Source organism: Leptosomus discolor, chromosome 12 (assembly GCF_034619465.1).
Source record: "Leptosomus discolor isolate bLepDis1 chromosome 12, bLepDis1.hap2, whole genome shotgun sequence".
In the NCBI taxonomy this organism is placed as follows: Eukaryota; Metazoa; Chordata; class Aves; order Leptosomiformes; family Leptosomidae; genus Leptosomus; species Leptosomus discolor.
In genome coordinates, this window is record NC_141402.1 from 2,935,994 (window position 1) to 2,959,173 (window position 23,180).

General features: G+C 39.6%; 1 protein-coding gene across 9 annotated transcripts in view; it reads left to right on the forward strand.

Moving 5' to 3' along the window:
- SHANK2 (SH3 and multiple ankyrin repeat domains 2) overlaps positions 1 to 23,180 on the forward strand; it is a 310,473-nt gene that overhangs the window by 63,812 nt on the left and 223,481 nt on the right. For 6 of the 9 annotated variants that reach the window (XM_086472429.1, XM_086472430.1, XM_086472431.1 and 3 more), the window contains one exon: positions 22,027 to 22,336. In XM_086472429.1, the coding sequence (XP_086328555.1) occupies positions 22,027 to 22,336 (310 nt within the window). Of the gene's footprint in view, positions 1 to 18,517; positions 18,555 to 22,026; positions 22,337 to 23,180 lie in introns of those variants that run through there. The other 3 variants (XM_086472435.1, XM_086472436.1, XM_086472437.1) reach the window with 1 other exon arrangement.

Consider the following 23,180-nt stretch of genomic DNA (forward strand, 5'->3'; position numbering starts at 1 on the left):
AAAAAAAAATAAATAGCTGCTTAGTTTTTATTCAAAGCCAACAGAATTTGGGCATAGAGGTCCTTTTGAACATGCTAACTTTGGAATTTGAGACAATGGCCGTGATGCTGCCCTGAGACTTGCAAGGTGTCTGCACCAGCCATGCAAAATTCCAGGGGCTCTGCAAAGTAGGAGAATGGTTGTAGAATATACGAGCTCCAATTTACCATATTTATTAACGTGAAATGTTTATCAAGAACGGTTTAGACAAGGAAAGCTTACACAGAGTCCTTGTTGTATGCCGACAGCAAGCCCACTTGTCTGTGGACATGGGTACGTACCCCTGCGTCTATACGTGTCCGTGTTTTATGGTGCAGTGACTGTCAGAAGCCATTTTGGAGTAATTAAGTTTTCAAAACTTGAAATAAAATGCCTCAAATACTTCAACAAAAGAACAACAAATCTTAGATTTTTCGGTGTCCTTAGTATTATCAGAACTATAAAGGAAATGTTAAACTTTCTTTACTGTTATTTTGGGTCTATTTGCTTGTTCTCTTCTGTCACTTTAACGGTATTTTATCTCTTTGCCGGTCTGCGTTTCAGAAATGAGTGTGACTAATAGTTTGATGCTGAATCAAAGAAAGTATTTTCAGAACTTAAATACATGTTGGAGCAATAAAAGCTGTGTTCAAGGTTCACTAAAACACAATTTTTTTAAAAAATCAGTAGAGATGAATTAACCAATACTTTTTCCGTCATGATTGTAAGACATAATTCAGATTGCTTGTTTTCTTCAATGCCTGCACAGTACATTTTGGAGGAATCAATCCTACAGGTTAGCCTTTGATTAGAGTAGAGTTTGCCTGTCCATTGTGGAAAAAGTTTGAAGTCAGTTAAACTCCTGGTGAGAGACATTCAGTTAGAATAAATTTCATTACTATCAGTTGTCACTGTTGTGTCTCAAAGGAAAAAAGAATTACTTAGTGTGTAGTTACCCATTACTATAAGGAATTATCAGGACGTAGATCCTGTTGGACTGGCACTTATGAAGACCGGCATCGCCTGGTAACTGCAATATCCATAGGGTTGGCAGCTTTTAAGTTTGCCTGTGCAGTGTTGACCCACTGAGAGCTGTTTAGAAATTTCCAGTAACACATTTTTGATTTTGGAGAAGAGCTCAATAGCAGTGAAGTCAACATTTTTATGAAAATGTTTCAGTTTGGTGAAACCTCTGAAATATTGTGTAGTGGCTACTCCGCTCTGTGTCCAGCGTAGGAAGTTGTTATCTGTGCCTGGAGACTTGACGGTGAATCCAATCTCCTGCCATCGTTTGCTTGTAGTTCCCTTTACTACTCTCTTCCCCAGTCAGGTATCTTTTCAGGTGCATTTTATGTTGGTTTAGCCAAAGTGGAGGTCTGCTGTGCTGTAATAAGAGTGTTTTAAGCCTTCCCCCTGAGCCCTGGCTAAAATATATGAAGTTTTCAATGCAGTTTCACTTAGGTTTCTCTTGGATTAAAGTTATAATGTAGTGGCTTTGGGGATTTTTAAAAAAAATGTTATTCAAACTAGTATAACTAGGATTACAGGTTGTCAGAATCAAATCCTTCTGCATTTTCTACCATGGTTACAGCCTTTGTAATGAAATGTATAGATGTACCATGTTCTGTTTTTATTAGAAGTTGGAAATTATCTTGAGGACTGCTTAGTTTTGTGACATTTTCTGTTCTTGTCAGAATCTGCCGTGACAATTGCTTAACAAAGAATTGAAATCTCATGGGTTCCTAATTCTGCTCCATCTTTACCGGATGAAATATTCATAAACACACAGTATGGGACATCACCTTATATCTATGAAAAAGGCACTGAGAGCTGATCTAATTCTTAAAACTATGAACGTGCAACTGAAGAGGAAATTATACAAAGTATTTTGGGGATTTATACAAAGTATTGAAAACCATAATCCCCCAAAGGGTTACAAAACCAATAAGCAAAAACTACTAGTCCTGCTTCTGCTAATTTATATCTCTTTAGCAGCTTTGAGCTGATCCAGGCTCGACTTCACTGATGGTTTCGCAGTTCCCTGAGCCCAGCCAGCTCTTATGTCAGTCCTCCCTGTTTCAGGAGGTGCAGCGAGAGTAAAAGCGTGACTGAGCTGTCCCCGTCACCCAGGTGTCCCTGAGTGATGGAATGAGAAGCCCTGTTGGGAGCTCTGGTTTAATTCGTGTAGCTTTGAGTCAGCCCCCGAACGAAGGAGCACAAAACTTGCCTGAAGTTGATTTTGTACAGTTCTCCTCAGTTCTTATATGGCAAAAATCTTAATAAATTAAAGAAGAAAGATGAGCTGTTTGGAAGCTAATGAAGGCGTAGTTTCATAACTAAGCATTTGAGCAACTTGGACCACTAGTGTGGATAGTCACAAACCCTGTTGAGTTATTGAAAGCAAGTGACAACGTTCCAGTGACAGCTCCAAAGCTGTTAGCTGCCTTCTGTATTTTCAGAGGCTTCTCACTGTGTATAAGGGAGGTTACACCAGGACACATCCTTGGATATCATATGACATTATGCAGTGCACCCATCACATTGCATCATCATTGAAGTAAACTCTGTTCAGATCGTGCCTTTTCCTTACATTAAAGCTTAATGACAAAAAATTGAAATTGTACAGTGAGAACAAACGGACTCCTACTAGTCGTCTCGCTGTATTTGGTTTCAAAAGCTAGGATAAATAGAGATGGAAACATTTTATCTCTGCTGAAATCAGCAATCCTAATGAACGGCTATGGAAATTCAAAGCCTCACCCTTTGTAACCTCCTCGATGTTTTATTTTTCAAAATTCAGCTGGAGAAACTGGATTTGCTAAAGATCTGGTGTAGTACACAGCTAGCTGAATCTTATTTTTCTAGCTTACTATCTTCCTGCAGCATTTTGTGGGGGTGTTTGTGTCCCATCTAGCCTGCCATATCTCAAGCATTTCCAGTTTCCCCTGGGAGAGTTTTGCACATTCCCGTGACCCTCATGGTTCGAAATTTAAATCAGTAACATTTTGATATCATGAAAAGACATGATGGGACTGCCATATGAAAAAAAAAAAAAAAAATTTTGAATTCTTTTTTCATGATACTCCTTTTATACTTGAATGGAGACAACATTCAGGTCAGCACCCAAGGTCTCACATGATTACAGTAAGTCCCAGCGTAGTATAAGCTCTGCCTCTACAGCTTTTTTTGCCATTATTTTGGTGGCATACTACTGCACTGTGTACTCCTCTTTTCACGTTTGCCTCTATGTAATGCCTGTAGGGAATTTCAGCAGTGACTTGCACAGTCAAATAGCATCAGTAAATTATTTAAAATAGATATAGTCACTTTAGCGTGCTTTAATAATTAAAAAACCCTTTTAAGAAAAAGCCAGTTCCACAGAGACCTTTGGTAAAGAACAGAGAACCCTCGGTTTTGAGCTGGTGGCTCTGGCCAGTACCTGAAGCTTTTGGACTCCCATGGAATTGTCAGCTATGGCAGAGGAAGATCCTCTCAAGTGGCTTGTAGTCTCTGGTGTTGCCTTGGCTTTCTTATCACTTTGCAAATTCAAACCTAAATTATCACTGTACGTTCAGATCGTTAAAACATTACCCCTCTCTTCTTTCCATTGCTCTCTTTTAGGTAATTTAGTAATGTAAATACATGTAATGACTTGAATCTGTTACTTTTAAATAAGCAATATTTTACTAACAAATCCAGACTTTTCACGTAAAATGTGAAATGCTTGCTCTCGCTGTGCACATGCACGGATGTATACTGTTAGAAAAGCCCATGGCTAGAAATTTATTTTCCACATATATAGCTATAAATCTCTGCGAAGCCCAGTATAAAATGTGATTTTAGCTTTAGATTACAAACAGGTTCGTTTAGGAAACCACGCAGAGCAAGGTATTGCCTAAGGATGTAAAAATATTTTATTTCCCTGAGAAAACAAAGTGGTTGCTATGGGACAGAAAATTAACTAATGATGGCTTTTCAGAGATACGTGCTACTGGACAGAATTAGAATATTCAAACCTCAGTGGGTGAAAATGTGGATTTTTCTAGGTTGTATCGTTAAAAGATTTTTCTTAGTAGTTCTAGATGCTTTCAAGAAAAATAAAGAAGCAGATGCTTTTCCATAGGGTCCAATTTAATTGTTTTTTCTTTGCAGTCCTCCTATACTACTGTGCAAATGAAACGTATTTGCTTAGTCAAGCTAGCTTTTAAATACCTGTGAAGAAAAGTGCAGTCCTTTTGAATGCTGAATGATGATTTCTTAAGGTATTGACTAGTACAAATAGTGATTTTTTTTTTTTTTTGGTAGCAATATAGTTGAAAGTGTAAGCACTAAGTGAAAGTTATTCTCTAAATTTAATAGTAACCCTCTAAATGGTATTTTTAAATGAGGAAAACATTTAAATGCTGGTGTTTGAAATGCTGCTGTACCAGTATTAACAGTGCCCTCTGCCTCGTCCTTCAACCAACCAGCCAGAATTACTGACTCAAATGCAGTTGGGGTGTCTGGGGGTTCTTTGGCTGTGTAACGCATTATGATCCATTGCAAACTTTCTAACTGCCTATCTTACCCCCATCCTGCCTGTGCAGGAGCTGTGGCTCTGCCTTTTCTCTTTCTTTTTTCCTGCCAGACAGCAGTTTTGATCAGCCCCTGATCTCCCCCATGTGGAAGGGCTACAGTACCACTCCAAGTGAACCTGTGTGGAGACTGGTGAAACTAGTTACTTTACCTGCAGTTAAACACTGTATGACTGGGGGCATAAAAACTTGAGATCTCTACAGGTAGTTGATGCCTCCTGGTGTAGAAAGGCCCATCTGAGGATATTTTTTGAACTGGTTGTGTGCCTGTGTCCCATTGCAGTGTATCTTTCAGAATTCAATTGCTGCACTCAAGTGCTTATGTTACTCACATGAATTACTTAACACTTGTACTCCTTATAAAAAATTATTTGAATGTCCTGCCTAGCTCATTATGAACACTAATTTTTAATGCCTGTAGATTAGTAATGAGTAAGCTCCTTCCTAATGCTTGAGAAAAATTGATCTGTTCTTGAATGAAACAAAAATTGAAGTTGTTTTATAATACTTGTTTTCATTCCTTTCATAACTTTGTTCCTCTAACAAGTTTGAGGACCTTAGAGGTCTTTGTTCTCCAAAGATATTTCTGCTGTGATCATGCTTGAGATTCCCACTAGCTGTGTGTGGCTTTCATAAATGCATTCAAAAATTGCTGCTTGAGATCATCCTGCTTTTGGCATGAGTAGCTAAAAATATGATCTTGTAATATGGTTAGCATTCTTGTATCCTCCCAAATTCCCTGAGTGTTTCTAGCACCTAGTATCAAGCTAGGTAAGTCCTACTTGTGTTATTTAAAAACTTTTTCCGAATGTGCCGTATTTTGAGAAGTTACTAAAGCCAACAGACTATTGAGCGAGGCCATTTGCCATTCAAAGTGATAAAGATTTTTGTCCTGGTGTGTGCTTGTACCTCTGTTCACTCAGAAATATCCATCTGTGATTATTGCTATCAGTATTAAATTTCTCCTTTTTTCAATTTCCTATCTCCTTTTACAGATTTTTTTTCATGCTGTTTGAAACTATTCTCTGAATTTTGTCGCGTAGTAATCCTTAAGATTCCTGTTTAACAACTTCAGCCATCTTTCACAGTCTTCTCATGCCCATTCATTCATTGCAGGCATTTCTGGAGCTGCGATGCTGCTTTCTGCCGGCCAAGTTCCTGAACTGCCCATTCTTACACTGCCTTTATGTGCTATTATGTGGTTCTGGGGTCTATTTGTCACTGCTCATCCAGTCTCTAGACCTTGGGGTTTTTTTCTCTTTTTTTTCTTCATGTTTTTGCATGTCTTGTCTTTACAGTGCTCCCTGTTAGTGAAGATGTGTTTCTTACCTGGCATTAACAGTTGTGTGTTGGGGGGTTTGTTCTGTCCCTGGTTCTAGGCACTACCTGTGCTAGGTAGGTATTGAAAATGTAGAATATTGGTAGATGTAAAGTAGTTGTAAAAGCCAAGAAAATGATCATTAGCCACAGAACTTTAGTTAGGAGATAGCTGCTTCATCCCCCCAGCCCCCCCTTGCCCAGCCCCCCCTTGCCTTTTTCCTGTAAGAGAGTGTGACAGAATAGGTAAGAAAGATCAATTGCATTTACAGACAAAGGTTTTCCCAGCCATAATAGTGCTTAGCAACAATAGCCCTGACAGTTCAGCCCTTTGAGGAGCACAGATGAAGGCTAAAATCGGTCGGTAAGGCTTAATTATTGAGATTCTAAAATAAAATCCACATTGAGACAGAGTATAGTGATGCTAAGGAGACAGAATCTATTTTTTTATGTTGTTATAATCTGTATTCTGTTTATGATGTTATTTACTACTACCAACACAATTGTTCAGAACATGGTATCCATTCCTGTCAGTTAATGGTCAGAAATTCTCATATAGTCTCTTCTAAAAAAACCTAACAAACTTGAAATGCTAAGCTTCTCCGTCATGTAAGCTGAAAAAAGTACTAAGTTAAAGAAAACCCTGCCCATTCTTTTAAATAACGGACCAGTAGAGCACTAGTTAAAAATGAGTTTCCCAGTTAATATTTTGAACCTTGTCTGTTGAAATATTGACAGTGTTTGAATAATGAGTTGTTCTGTTGGAGTGGTACTCTGGAGCGTTCGATTCGCAGCGATTCCTGTCTACAGCTGTGAAACTTTTCACTTTTGTTCCACAGATTATTCTGCTCCTCTGGTGGATCAAAGCAGCAAACTGGTTTTCTTAATTCATTTTGTGAAGTCCAGGTTGCACTAGAATACAGGGCAACAGTAGAGGTAGGGATAAACTGCACTGCTCCACACAGCTTTCAGACTGAAATGTGACTTGTGCTCATGCCGGGCTGTGGAGAGCTACCTGCCTTCCAGCTTACCTGACTGTTGTGAACTAGGGCTGCACCCTGTTTGCTCCTGCCAGTTACATGCTTAGAAAAATCCATCAACTATGATTGTTCAAAGGAATGATAGCGGGAGAGGAGATTTTTATGCTCTGCTCTTCTCGTTATCCTACATAGGTCCATTTCTATTGTTCTCTAATCGTCCTCTGTCTCGCATCATTCAACTGTTCCTTTATTTCTGTGCTGAAATTCCTGTCCTGTTAAGAGTCCGTAGCAAAGGATATACTGCCTTTACTGGGACTAGGAATCAAACAGCTGTGTCTTTCTCTTCATTTGTTACTTAAAACTTGTAGAATAAGGTGTATCTCTTCCAGTGTCAAAACTCTATGGCTGGTATAGGAGCTTGCTCAGTGCACTTACTTTTTGTAGTCTTTCCTACATAACTTTAAATCACTAATTGGTCACTCCTGCGTCTTAATCATTTACTGCATTGCTTTTGATTGCTGTATAGTTTGATAAATCTTCATGTTAAACTGGTGTCTGGTATTCAGAAACTGAATAAGATTTGTGAAGAAGTGTAGGAATTGCACCTTACTCCTTCGTGCAACGTGCAGCATCCAAACGTACGCTGCTGTCTTGTTTATATACTGCATGACTTACACTTTCCTGAGTCACTGAGTACTGTGATTCCTAAGCATCTTAAAGCAGTAATCCATTTTCATTTTCTCCAGTGAAAACCTCTTTCAGATTGTATCTCCCAGATTCACTGGGAATCACTGGAATTTCACTTTATTTTCTTCCTATCTTCTAGTCCTTCCATTTGCTTTATTTTCTGACCTCAGATATGTCCTGTGAGTCCCATTTATTTCTACTCTTCCTTTTCTGCTGATAATTCCTTCGATGTTCCTTGCAGCTTCCCAACATAAAGGAAAGCATGGTCCTAGCCAGGGGGACTTAGGGTGAGTTGTTTCTAAATTTCTTGCCAAATTCCTAACCAAGAATTTGTATAAGACTTTCTGGAAAACTTACTCTTGCAGTGATTCTATAAAAGTTTTCCCTGACTTATTAAATTGCCATTTTTTTCTTGTTCTGTTTCACCACCTCTCCACCAGTCATCGGCCAGCTGAGGGAGTGGGGTTAGGCTTTCCTGTCCTCCACTGGGAACATGGCATTGGGGCATGTGAATAATCTTTGACTGTGTTTCTGTCCCCCATTGCAACAGAGGTGTCCTGGGGACTGTGGTCACCTGTGCGCTGTCTAGAAGCAGTGGTTCCTCAGAAGCCAAAGCTGTTGGGGACTGGTTGCAGGACTGCTGTACCACAAGTTCCCAGTGAAACTGTGTCTGGTGTCCACTGGTGGAGCAGAGGGCTGGATCTTTCCTTCATTTTAGGTCTCTATTACAGATGTTAGTAAACAAAAAAAATATTGCAAGTAATTTGAGTTGCTTCTAAACCGAAACTTCCTAATGTAATATCTGAAATGTGTATTTTATGTTACCCTGTTTTATCTGTTCTGTTTTATGTACTTTTTTCTTTTGATACATACTGTATTCTTTGTGCACTTTTTTCTTCCAAAGATGTTTGTTACTTAAAATTCTCATACCTGAAATTGTGCCCTTGAGTATAGGAGTACAATCATCGTAACTTAATTTAGATGTGCTCCTGTAGGTGATGACAGGCTAGATCCTTGGTGGTTAATGCCAGATGATCCTTCCTATAATGAAAGTGCTGGTGGACACAAGTAGTAGTTACACATATGTACAAGTAAGAACAATGTGAAAGTGATTTCTCTCCTAAACACGCGGTCTGCAGTTATCCTAACACGTCAAGAATCTGCACCTGAAATGCCATGACTTAGTAGAGAACATCATGTGCAATTTGTTTATTTATGCAATTACTTTCCTTCTTCTGATCTCACTTTATTTTTAGGGATGTGCATTGCCATTTTCTACAACCTTTGTTTGCATCACTCATTGTCCAGAAGAAAACAGAATTATTTTGAAACTTGAACCTGGAAGTCAAATTTTATTGTAGTACTCATGATGTCCGGGGGCGTGACTGCCAAATAATGTCGAGAACACTTCTGTTTTCATAGTAATGTCTTGGATGTCAGCCATGCATTTTCCACTGAATTAATGAATATCATGTTGTTCTATCTACCGCTGCTGCCAGAAACATAAGAATAAGCGGTAATATTTCTGAAATAGTACATATGTAAGATTACTTTTTGATAGTGGGTTTTAAGCTTGCACCTTCTTTATTCTTTCGATTGATCTTGTTTACCTGCTGTGACTTACTAACCTATATAAACATGAGAGTCCCGTTTCATATTCTTGCTACATAAAATCTAAACTCAGCTGCCAGCGCACCATCTCAGGACTTAATCTGCAGGCAACGTCAAGAAACAGGCTACGCTGGGCAGAAAAAGAAAAGTCTTCCCTCAACATTTTCAAACATTGTAAAATGCAAGTGATAAAGTCTTGAACCGTAGTATTGCTAATATTACTTTAATTATTAATCCACCTCAAAAACCCTTCAGTGAGCAAGCCTTCCTTTCTGAATGGGATTATCCACTGAGAACATTACAAATGCTGCAAACACCTACATATTTGTACAAAGATAACCCCCTGTTACAGCGGATATGTTCTTTTTTTATCCTTTCTTATTTATACCAGCATGATTCATTTTTTGAGATGAAGAAATGTAGGCTACGAATATAATTTAAAATGCTGTTATTTTAATGAATAAGCCAGCAGTGTTTTAGTTTCTTTTTAACATCAAATGTCTAAATGGAACTAAGGATAGTGAGACAATTATCAGCTTAAATTATTGGGTTTTATCTTTTAAAGATCCTGCTTGATAACATGGCTTTAGATAGAGCTTGCTCTCCTCTATTTAGAAGAGAAGGTATTTTGAGGGTTGAATGCTTGCATTGCATATCTACTACCTGTAGCATAAAAGACAATTGGAAATATGCAGTAAGAGATGCTCTACTCGGGTAACCCAAATGTGCAGCGTCTCAAAAGTGTAAGTGTAACTTGCTTGGTGCTCACAGGGCTTCTGTCCACTTTGGAATTGAGAAGATGAGAATAAAAGCAAATGAAGAGTTCTTGAAAATGGCTTATACTAGAAAAGAGGGGAAAAAAAAGAAGTCTGCAGAGGATAACATGGGGTGCCATGATGGTGGTTCTCACTAACTCCACGTTTGAGAAGCCACGTCTACAGTCCTGTAAATGCTTTTTGCTTTCTAGGTGGTTCTGCAAGTCCAGGGAATGTGGAGGTCTTACTGGCTGCATCCCTACTCACGACCCCCAACAGTTCTCTCTCCTTCAGTTCCCCTCTCACTACTTGCAGATTTATGGGCTTCAGGGAGGCTGCAGAGCCAACAATTTAGTTCTCATGGCACTTAGTTTATGGTTTTGTTGGTAATACCTCTGCCAGAATAAAAAATGGACTCCTTTTGCTGCTTTACAGTAAAATAAGAATGAAAGTGGTGATACAAGTTTTTGTCATTAAGTACATCATAAAGTAGCGTGCACCTGTGGGAAGCTGACTGGTAAAGCTTTCACAGTTGTGTAGTTCCTTTGCTGACTGTTCAAGCCCAGCTCTGTCTCCTCAGTAGAATACTGTATTCTTTTCTCAATGAAAATATTACCCTCAAAGTGCAATAAGATATTAAAAAGATATAGTAATATATTAACTGCTTGATTCTTCACTTCCCTCTTGCGATTAAACTTTGACATATGAAAGTTGGGTGATTTTTTTTTTTTCCACTATTGTTAGGCATGTATGTTCTGCAACCTCCTATAAATCCTCCTCTTCTAGACGAGCTACCTCATACTGTTTTCTTGCCGCATTTGTCTTTGTTGCTAATTTTATGTAACTTTGCCGTGACATGGTATCTTCTAGAAATTACCTCTCCTGGCACACTCTTACATGCCATTTATGTCCTGTTGGCTCTGGGTGGCAGGAAGATGGTCCTTAGAGAACTGGTGATGGAGATGTGAAAGGCAACTGTTGCCATGAGAAGGGAAAATGAGATTGAAAAATGGTAGTGAAGGGCACCCAGATTTAAGAGTTGGAGAGGGAGGAGCTGGAGCTAAAAGAGGATGTTGTGTCTTTTTGTTTGCTCCTTTCTTATAATTCCTGACTTGAGCTGACTTGGTAAGTCAGGAGTAACTGTAACTCGGGTGTAGCCGTATGTTGGAGAGACACTGGAGCCGGAGGGGGCTGTAAAGCTGGCATTTCCAGTGGGTGTACTTCTCCTTCCTTGTGCACCTGTGTTATCGTCTGGGCTTCTGCCCAGGTACTGTAAAATGTGGTCAGCAGAGTGGATGCGTTTCATATCTGATGTGCTGGGGAAATAGTGCTGAAAGATAAGAAGCCTGGAGAATTGGATCCAACTGACTGACACCTAAAATAGTACAAATAAATTTACCCCATGCCCCTCACCCTCCCAGTAATTAACATTTGTCTATATAAATTGTACTGGCATCATGCCTGTGCCTCTGGCACACCATTGACCACTTTCACTTGACCATTTTGGCTAGTTAGAAAATATAAAACTTCTATGAGTGTCCAATCTTTCTCTTTTTTTTTTTCCACCCATTGAGAGCAATCTACACTTTTCAGTTATGAAAATGGTGTTATTCTAAATAAAACTGACATGATCCACCAACACTTTTGGAAGCACAGATGCTTTGTCCCACTATTTACTAAAGAGGTTCACACTTAGATTAAAGCAGTGAAATCAAACCACTGAATAAAGCCTGGAACAACATAATGATTTAAGGAATTCGTTGAGAGCTTTTGGTAGGAGGAAAGTTACACAAAGGCAAAATTAGGTTGTTTTCTGTACAACACCAGAACACAGAAACAGCATGCAAGCCAATATTGGTACATTTGTTTTTCTAAGCATCTTGTGTAGTTTCATTTATCTTTGTTCTCCTCTGCAACATCAGACTGCAACCCACAAATTTGTATACTGCATCCCAGGGCCATCAGTGTCAGACATTAAAAGAAGAATCAGGCATCTTTGTTTGCAGGAGCTACCAGCCATGAAATTCTCTTGTCTCTGAATGACACTGATTTATTTTTTTTTTTTCCAGCATAAACTATGTGGGTTGGCATATGCACAGCCCCCTGATGTTAAATGATATTTTTCCCAACCCAATGTATACATAATGCAAAAAACCGAAATTAATTTGTTGTGTAATTCAGTGCTTCTGAGGGGTGCTGCATCAGGACTAAATCTCTCAGTGTATTATTAGTGGAGAAAATTGCGCTATCCTTTCACCAGCTTGTTTGAAGATCATAAGAATTTGTAGTGAGATATAATTATATTTGATTTGTATTTTCTATCTTACTGTTGGAGGTGAAAGAATGCAGCTTCAGGGGCTCAGACTTGAATGCTTTCAGTTCAAGCTGATAGTCTGAGCTGAACAGATCTATCTGTCCAGATACCGTAGAAGTTGTTAATCTCTTGCTTCAATGACACATCTAAGTAGCTGGTTACCAACAGTCCGCTGCTGTATAAAGACGAATAATTCTGGATGAGATCTACTTGCTGATGAAAACAGACCTTGAAATCATCCCGGTCCGTAGTTAAATCAATTAAAACAAGAAGTTTCATGTTTTATCTGCTGCAAGTCACACGTTGCCTTTTTTAAAAGGGTCCACAAGAATTATTTACTTCTTAAAAGATTTTCTTTTTTCCTTGTCTTCACAACCAGCAGAGAAAACGATTTGTTATCTGGGTGCACAAATGTATAGAAGATAGATACACATATTTATCGTAGTTATTTGTATTATTTGGGGTAAGACTGGATGTTACTTTCAACCCAAATGTGCATAATGGAAATGAGAGGCTGTGGATGCTCTGGGAGTATGGAACCTTGAGACACTCATGTCGGAGCTGCCTTTCCCATTCTCTACCTCTGGCTGAGGGAGAATACTCTGCAAAACAGAACTACATAAGATACAGGGGTTTATTTGGATAAGCTGCTTTTTTGTTAGAGCAGTATACCTGTTAGGATGCAAGTGAGCCGTACGTATTTTATTCAAATAGCTTCTTTCTTTGACATTGCTGATAGATTTCAGTCATGTTTTAAAATTCTCCTTTGGCTATTGTCGCTTTCTCTCATTGCATTTGCTTTTCTCTCTCTCCAAGCTGCTACTTGCAAGACGTCTCCCTCATTATTGGCTATTGTTTCCTCCCCACTTCCAGCCTTTCACACGAAATGGGAGGGTTTCATTTTCCCACCTTTTAACCTTCCATTGTTCTGCTTCTATCTGCACCCCTGACCCAGATTCCTCACACAATTGCAGGCTACAAAGCAGCCTCTCATCCACGGGGATGGAGGTTTTATTTCGGTTCTTAGGTAAATTCTGATCTGTGTATCACTGCAGTCAGAGCTTCAGGTATTTGCGGGTATTGCCACATTGAGCCTGGTAAATCTTTTTTTAAAAAAGGGAACCCCAGGATATTCAAACTCTTCTGGATCATAATTTTGAAATCTGTTATCTTCTGACCTGTCACAGAGATTTCAGACTCTTGTTCTGACACACAGCAAGTTTTGAGCAATACTTAACAATTTTTAAGTGTGATCTAAATAGAAGATTCTCTGTAGCTTCTTGATGTTGTGTAAGCAACTGAGAGTAAAGCCTTAAGGTGAACCTGTCTCCTTTCTGCAGAAGCGTGCAGCTCTTTGAATGTTATTCTTACATGACTGCTGTAATCTTAGTGAATCTTATTGTTAATCACACGAGTATGGCAAGAAAGAGGGATTGATTTTAATTTCCCAGATTTTAAGCTTATTTCTATGTGGCAACTGCATATTTGCCAACTTCTAAATTCCTCTGAAACGTACCCACAAACACATACACCTCACATGCTTGGTTATTAAAATACTTGTAGTAACAGGAATTGAATAAAACGTTTTCTGCAGAATTGGAGAGCCCAGAGGTGGCCAGTTCACTCCGGCACACAAAGAATTGCCTCTAATTAAGCCTTCCAACTCCTCCTTGTTTTTTAAGCCAGTTCTGTGAAGGTGCTAGGTTCCTCGTGGGAGCAGAGCGAGACTGGCCCTTGTCACACAGAGCAAAGTTTGGGGACGGCGCTGTAACAGCAATGCCAGGTGACGGAAGGGATGTCTGGCACATGGCTGTGTAACTTGCGCTGCTATTTTTTGTTTTTCTTTCTAATTGATAACTCTTGCCATCTGTTCCCCAGCCATCCCTCTGCTGTCCTTTCCTCCACACAGTCTCCTGCCCCCAGTCTGCACTTCAAACTTGGACTGGCTGCCCGAAGGCTGCTGGCAAGGGCTGATGGATGCCGCTGGTAGCTGGGTGGTAAGAAGATGCTAACGGTGGTGAGATGTTAGGTCAGATGAGGCTGGGCTCCCTGAGCATCCTTTGAGTGGGCTCAGGTGCTGTTCTCTCAGTGCTGGTTTAACTGCAGGCTCCTGAGCAAACTCTGCAGATTTTTTCCAAAAAATGAAAAAAAAAAAAACACCAAAACAACCAAACTCCTTTGCTTTATAAAAAAGGTTTAGTCGTTCCTCTGAGGTGGATTCCTTCTGAATCAGTCACCGCTGCCAGTGTTCCTGACCGCTTTGTGGAATAAGTAAGTAATCTAGAAGCACTGTACCAACCTGTTTTGGTTTTTTTTTTTATGTTTCAGGAATCTTTTTGTACTTTACAGTTTATATTTGAATCTGTCTTTTCTTGTCTAACTCTCCATTTGGTGGCTTAGCATACGGGAAGCCTCTTTTATAGTGGAGAGAAATGCATTTATACATGCTAAGAACTGTATTTTTAACAAGAACCTGGATGTATATACAAGTTAAAGAGATTTTTCTGGCAAGAACTCCAAAATGGACAAAATAAAAAAAACAGTAAAGCGCAGTGATTGTAACTGTATTCTACCATTACCTGAGAAGCCCTTGCTCTTGGAGGTCAGTTGGTGGGACAGTTTAAGTAAGAATGTAGATTTGGTCAGGTATTTTTTTTTGCATTTTCTGAAGTCACTTAAGTGCCTAAAAATAGATCCTCAAGAGTATTTAAGTCACTGGTTTTCCATAGATTTCTAATGAGAGCTGTGGACTGAAATACCTGTAAATTTTGGGAGCTTGATGTTACAAATGTACCAAAAAATGCTACTCAAAATCAGCTTAGGGACCTATGTTTTGATTTCTGTTTAAGGTGGCCTTTTCTTCTCAGAGACATCCTCATCCAGAGATCACTCACATTTTCCTGAGCACTTAGAGAAGAAGTAGGGAAACTAGGGCTTACCTCATCTCTGTTTGTAAGGTTCTTCATGATTTTTTAGATTGTGGATGCTGACGGCTTGTGTGCTGTGTTATCGTTGTGTGCTAGCACAGCCAAATTGTTAGGGTGTTACCCTCAGCTAATAATACCAAGTCTACCATTGTGAGGCAGGAAATCTTTCAGGAGAAGGTGGAAACTGCTGGAGTATTTTCTTTTTTAACTTCCAACACCACAGATTTTAGGACTTCAGTTAAAATAAACAAATTCTGATAAGCTATTAGTGAAAATCCAAAACCCAAACCAAAACACTACAGCTGTGAACAGTTCACTGACTTCCTCGATTGCCGTATTTTCCAATTGTACAATAGTGTTTATTGCAGTGGGCTCTGCCATGTAGGAAGAAATGATATTTCCTGCATTGGGGAAAAGACAGGCAGTTAAATGGAATAAAATGAACGCTCATCAGGTGATATATCTGATGGTGTAGGTCGGAAAGAGTTCCCACAATTTCCATGAAACTCAATAATTTCAATGACTTTAATATTTTTTATGTTTTTATAACACTGATTAGAAACCTCTAGGTGATGAAATGCTACAGCTCTGGCAAGAATCTAATAAAAATACCCCCTGGGATTGATTTTGATTGACTGCAGTTGCCTGTCTGGTTTTATTTTACTGTATAGGAAGAGACATGAATGAGCACAATTGAGTTAACCCTTTCCTCCCCGAACTGCTGTGACCAGACTGTCATTACTTTGAAATAATGACACCTACATAAAGGAAGAGGCAGTTTGAGGATTCTACTCCCAGGTTTCTATGCTAGTGTCACCTTGTCGGTGAAATGCCCAGGATGTTCTGCTTAGAGAAACACAGACAACGCTGAGATCCTGTCCCTCTGGAGATAGTTTTCTGTGTCTGGTGTTCCGGTTATTAAAGCCCAGAAGGGAGCATAGGGAGGCGGTGATTTCCTTCTTTTCCTGAGGGCACGACAGGTAATTCTCTTGAAGTGGGTGGGGATCGATCTGTGCTCTGTATTGTCAATAAAGTGTATTGCCCAATGCTGTGTAAAATCAAGATGCGTTCCCTAGGAAGCCTGTGCCCACGGGCATTACGGCAGTGCCTGCAGCTAAGGACACACTGGGCAGAGGCTTGGCCCTGGTGTTACCATGAGGTTGCTCAACGTGAGGATCGCCAGCAAGCAGTTGCCTGACTTTTGCAAAGGACTCTCTCAGCCTATCAGTAAGCAAAAATTAAGATTTCAGTCTCTTTCCTGAGCGTTTCAGGAGCTACCACCATAAAGCTCGCTTCTGTTGGTCTCCATTTGGCTGTTGCAGCAGGAGTGCTACCAGATACTGAGCGTTTCATGCAGAATTCATGAGCCCTCGCATACTGTTGGCTAAGTTTAGTTAGAAAGCACTGTGGAAATGTAAAATAGTATTCGTAATGATAGTTATTTTGTCATTTATAGCCCCAAATATAACCAGGGTGAGTGAATGAAGATATTAGAAAAAATAATGCACAGAAGCTTATAATTCAAATTAGTGGCACAGTTGTTCTGGTGTAGCAGTTCTTGTTCTGGAAATGATATTGATTCTTTTGGGGAGCTAATTAATGCACATATTTATAAGCTAGTGAATAACAGTTCAAAGTTGTTCTTTAGAGAGCTTTGCATCTTTTCAAAGTCGAGAAGAAAATTCTTCCTGTCAAATACAGACGTTTAATGACGTACATATATTCTGTCCGACACTTCCTCCGGTTAGATTTCCACCTGCTAAGAACAGTAGCTTTTAAAAATAAATTGAGCCAAACCATAAAATTATATTAATTTAGAGAAATATTCCATTTGTTATAAATTAATAACTATGTAAACACTGGAATGTTAGATTAGGTTTACAATATTAAATTTATTTATGGCTACTAATTCTTTTCAGTGTTACATTAAATATGAGATCATTGTGCATAGAGAGGTTAAACCCATTTAAGTAATTTGTTGAAGCAGTTTTCTCAGTAAGAAAACCCCCCTAATTTTCAAAATAGATGCACTGGTGATCAGCAGAGATGTCTGAAATAGAACAAATATTTATTAACTCTTACGTAGTTTATAGTGTTTGAAGGCAATTTTTTAGGTAGGTTACTTCTTTGTTTAAACAGTGAATTTCCTATTCTTTGGAGTCTTGTCTTACATTTAACTAGTTATGCCTAAAACTTAAGTGATTCTTAGCACCTCCCCCTGCTTCCTATATGCCTATTTCAGTTATTTGCTCTTCCTGTGGGAACATGTTTGCGCTGGCTGGCATAGCTTAGCTATAGGATTTTTTTTTTTTTTTTTTTCACAATTAGTACTTTGAAAAACTGCAGTGGCTACATCATTTATTTTCTGGCATCTGCACTGAATTTAGCAAAACGGCTTGGTCAAATTTTTGCCTTTTTACCTCGTGCAAAAAAATTCTGTTTTATTTCAGTGCGGTGGAAGGGCGGTGGAAAATAATTGTGCTCCCATCTCATCTGTTTCAGACTGGAATATAGGCCACATTAAGATACTCTGTTTAGTGGCAGTTTTGTCTCTGTTTTTAACGTAGTCATTGTGTGAAGATTGGTGTGGTTTGTAGTTTTTCTCAAATTGGCTCTTTGGATCAGTGCAGTAAGCAGGCAAATAAGTAGCAAAAATGGGCAAATAAGTAGCAAAAATGGGCAAATAAATAGCAAAAACGGGCAAATAAATAGCAAAAAAGCCTCTGCACACTGCGTCAGCTGTGCAAGTTTAAAAGCGAAATGCACTTCTACAGCAGCTCATCTCTGTCAAGATTTTCCTCTCCCCAGCTGCAGCCGCTGCTGCGAAGCACCTTTTCGTGCCTCGCTCCCCCCTGCCCTTTGCCAGTCGGAATTTTTTGACCCCCTCGGAGCTCCGGCCGCCTGCACCTCCCTCAGCCCGGCGTTCGCTCCTGCCCAAAGGCAGCGCTGGCGGAAGCGAGAGTATCGTCTGCGAGGCTGTGGCGGTGCGTTCACATGACTAATGCTGTGAAAGATAGCAAGATTTTTTTTTTTTTTTTTTTTTTTTTTTTTTTTTGAGCAGCTCCAGTCTATGCACAGTTGGCTCCCAGCTGACAGACAGAATGTGGGGTGGGCTTTGTCACCAGAACGCTGGGTACTGCATGCCCAGCTATGCTCGCAATTACACAGTGCCCAGAAACCTGCTGCTTATGTCAGGGTGCAGGCAGCCTGAACACATAGAAATTGGGTAGCTTTATTTTATTTTATTTTTTTATTATTTTTTATTTTTCTTTACCTCTTTCTTCCCAGCAAAGGTTATATAATGAGGGGATTGCTGCTAAAGTAAAAAGGGAAAATGAAGTCTTTGTTAAATGCCTTCACAAAGAAAGAAGGTAAGCAATGAAAGCAGAACACTTTGATGTTTCAGACCGGTGTTTTCTTGTGTACATTTAATATGATCGGCTTAGTGACTCTATTAACCAATTCCTGCGATTTCTTTTTCAAAATTATTTTGTGTTAGACAGTCCATTTAGGCAACTGATTATTGAGGCTGGATGTGACTTTATTCATTTTAGGTTTTTCTCTGAAGAGTCAAGTAGTGATAAAAATGTTTTGTTCCCTAAGAAATGCGTTTGAAGACACGTAAGGAATTTCCTAGGTGGATTTTGTCAGTGAATGGTGCTGAATTGCCCCTTCAGATGTCTGAAATGCCAGGAATAGAATTCTGAGAGCTGGAGGAAGGATTGAATGGTACTTTCAGGTATGCTTCCAGGGATGATAAATTTAAACTTTAGGGGCATGAAATTAGTTCAGGTATTTTCACGTCATTTTATATCAAGGTTTTTTCCCAAACAAGTTTTGCAACAGTTATACTTGCAGTTCTGAACATGGTGAAATGTTAGGGAAAAACAGTGTCCAACAGGGGTTAAAGTGTGGACATTTGCATTTCATCATTTTGTGTGGTAGTTATTTTTTTATTGTGAAAATAATATAAATAATGCCTGTAAGAAGCAGCTAAAAAAATATCCACCCACTTACAGTTTGCAGATTGCTGGGGAAAAGAAACAGTTGGGTGGAATATTAATCACTTTAGGCACGGAAATGCTTATTTTTAACTCTTTCTATAAAAGATTTGTGTTAGACACACGTCAATTGGTGTAATTAGTTGTCCCCTTTCCTATTTGTTTTCTGTAGTAAAGGCTAATTTTGCTTGTAGTTCTCTCCTTAAGAATAGAATGTTAATAGCAAAGCAGAAGCTAACTCCTAAACGGTCATGTACAATCTTTCTAGGGTGTGTAAGGGAAAAAGAATTCATTTAATCTGGTACCTGGAGAGTGTGCAAACGTACAGAACATACCCTGTTTTTCAGTAGGGATGAATGTGACAGTTTTGTGTTGTCTAAAATCTGTCGGTATAAACGTGCTCAGCAGTTCTCTGTCCCTCCTGTCGCTTGCCCCTTGTGCTCCCTCCCACTCCTGCCAGAAGATATTCCACCAGCCTCTCAAAAGTTACAGTAAACGTTCCCAAAATGTTGGAATATTTAGTTTTATCAGGCTGTGGCTGGAAGACTCTGCAGTCTGCTTGGCATGTTACATGTTTAAGTTCATGAAAAATTCAAATCTAAGGGTCAGATCCAATTTTTACTGAAGTCCGAGATGAACTTTGGTGACCCTAAAGCAACAGCATTAGACCTTCAGATAGCAAACCTGTACGTGCAAAACATGCCCTCTATTCAGCTTTGTGTGCTTTCTCCCGTACTGAAATTATTACAGCAGCTATTCTGCTTTATTGTACCTGGGCAAGATCCCTGTCTTCAATGAATTAACTTCTCAAGCCATATTATGAATGTTAAAAAAAATGGGAATGCACAAATGGGGCATCTGTGTCATATACATCAATCTGGAGGATCTGGATATGTCAATTTTGGAAATAATTGCTGTGGGTTTTCTTTAAGTACTAACCAGGGCTTTCACCGTGACATTTGAAGCACCAAGGTGCTTTCAGTGACATACTCTGCTGCTTTAAAACCTTAAAAAAGAAGAAAGTAATATGAAAAACGTGGAATATTCTGAAAATTAGACAGAGTTTCTGCCAGTTTCTAGCATAAATATTGGACTTCTATGCTTTATCCCCTTTAACAGCACTTAAAGAATACTTCCCTTGTTTCAGCCTTGTTTCAAATGAAATATGGAAATGAATTTAACGCCCTTTTTCTCTGTGCACCCTGTTCTCTGGTGTGATTGTTCTGGTGGTGTTGAACTAGTCACCAGAGAAAGTTTTAGCTCATTCGAATTACAAAGGGTGTTATTTTAAAATATTCAGAATCACAGCTAATCGTAAACTGATTCTAGTGAAAATTATGTAAACCATTCTTTTATTTGCAGTTCCATCTTGGTTTTATGTTATAAATATGCTTTCTGTTTTGCTCTGAAACCTTAGATTTTGCTGTGTTCTCTCAATTAAAAGCTGTATTTCGAGGCAAGACAGATTGATTCCTATGTATATTCATGTTTATGTGAATTTATTTACTTGCACAATGACAGACATTCTTGTTCTGCTTTTTTGTGCATTTTTGAAGGGTATTGAATGCACAGACATTTCTGGCACTTTATAAATGGCACTTACTGGCACTTTAGACACGTAGGATGGTATTTTGTGGGGCTTCTTTCCCAATTGAAATACGATTTTTTGAAAATTACAGCAGCTCAATAAAGTCCTCAGAATAATGCCTGGCTGCCTTTTGGTAGTTATACTACTGCGACTTTTCAGATGTAAATATGCGCACTTTGGATCAAATCCTGTGACCCTGTGAGTTCCACTGAAATGAATGAGAATAGTTGCATGAACGGGGACTGAGGCAAGTGTGAGTTTTTGGGGTCAGATCCTTTATTACTGTCTAATATGGGTAGGAAATCCCGTCGCATTTAGCGATAGCTGGATTTTATTAAGAAATTTGCCTTTTAAGTTGCACTTGGAACTAACTGACCCCACTACAGTGAGAAAAGGAGATCTGGAAAAGGTAGTGCCTGCTTGTACAAATTCTCGTTTGACTGCAGCACTGTACCAGTAACACTGATGAAAGGATGGGCCCTCTGGTTTCTATTAGATTTTTATTGCCCTTGCTTTTGTTTTCTGTTACGACTATTTCATTAAGTAGTATATTGCAGCCTTTGGATACGGTCCTGTTCTCTTTGGGACACGGCACGTGACGAAGTGGTGTATTACCCTCGGGTAATATGTTCTATATACAATAGTAATAGATGCGGTAGAAACGCCTAGATTAGAAAGAGAGGAACGCCTGGGGATTATAGCAATGTAATAGAGTTCTGCTAGGAGAAAAATCTATGTCCTCAATTTTTAACCTGGAAGATGGGGATAAGGTGACTGTTAACGCTACAGGCTTCAGGTTAGGCCTGAGCTGGCGATGGAACAAAATTCTGCCAGTTTGGGTGCCAGTGGGAGAAGGAAGTTAGAAGATCCCACATCAAAAATTCTGCCAGTCAGCCCTGTTCTGTGGCTTTCTGGTTCAATATGACGGCGTAGCACGCTTATACAACTTTGGGACTCAAACTTGGCAATAACGAGGGGTTTCCTAGACCATAGTTCAGACCGTTCATCAGACTCGTGCTGCTGGTGTTGCCTAACTATTTATTAGAGCCAGTAAACGGGTTAACATTGCCCAGTTGTTTCTGGTTTTAGTGATGGTTTAAAGATAATGAATTTGATTAGCTAGGCAGGCAAGGTAGAGTTTCTGTCTCTGCAGAAGAAACAATGCCATATGTTGCTAAATCTTTTTGTGGGGTGGTAAACACATGTGAATGGTGAAATCATCTGAGGTTACCCTGGATGTCTTTCTTTACACAGTGCCCTTTAGAGAGGCTCCCACCTATTCAAACAGAAGGCGGAGACCTCCAAGCACCTTAGCAGCACCTCGAATCTTGCTTCGTTCCAACAGCGACAACAATCTGAACATCAACAACCTCCCTGAGTGGTCGGCCTCCTCCTCTGCTTCTTCACACCGCAGCCTTTCGCCTCATCTACTTCAACAGATGCAGAATAATCCTAATGGAACTGTAAAAACTGTGGGGAGTTACACTCCGTCCTCCCGGAGCCGGTCGCCATCCCTCAACAGGCTGGGAGAGGATGCCAAACGGCAGCAGCACAGGCACATCAGGTGACTTTCTGACTATTTGCACAGCATGAGATATCCCCAACATCATCATGCTGGACTGCCATGTTCTTTTATGTTAGCTATATGCTCGTTTTGCACTCTACGTAATATATAGGTAATAAAATCTTAGCACAGTGGAACATGTCCAAGTATGGCTATTTTAGTCAGGAGCTCCTGTCAAAGCCAGCTGTTTCCTCACAGAGCTCCAGCAGCCAGGCAGACTTTAAAGTTCAGCAAAGCTCAGCAGCGACTTATCACTGAGTTTGCCCCTCCAACTCAAGGTGCTAGTTCTCAAGATCTTTTAATGGTTGAAATAATGATTGTGTTTAACAGCAAAGTAAAATGTTTCTGAGATACTTGGTCCCTTCGTGAAACTGTTGGTCATGCCTGAAACCTTTGTTGGAGCTGCTCACAGGTGATGAAGCAGACACTGTTTAAGTCCTCTCTTCTGTAGATGTGTGCTGAATCAAAGAGAAAAATAGGGAGAATAACTGGGGGGAATAAGTGGAGGTGTGTAGGAGGCTGGCCGAGAGCAAAGGGGTTGTCTTGAGCTGGTGGTGATAGATTCATGATTATCCTTTCTGCAGACTTTTGCATTCCCTATGACTTTGCTGCTCTTTCTTTCGTCTTGAATTACCAACGTGATTTAGGAGGTACCCTCTGCAAATATCCTGCAGCTCCACTGGAGAGTAAATCCTGACTAATTAGAGCAATGTAGGTATTGTAAGTAATATAATAAAACGGAGCGTTGTATTTTAAGTTTTGATCACAAAAAGGGGCTTCAGCTTTGTGAGGCATTGCCCTGTGAATAGGCAATTACCGCTTCAGTTTGAGGAGGACTCAGGAA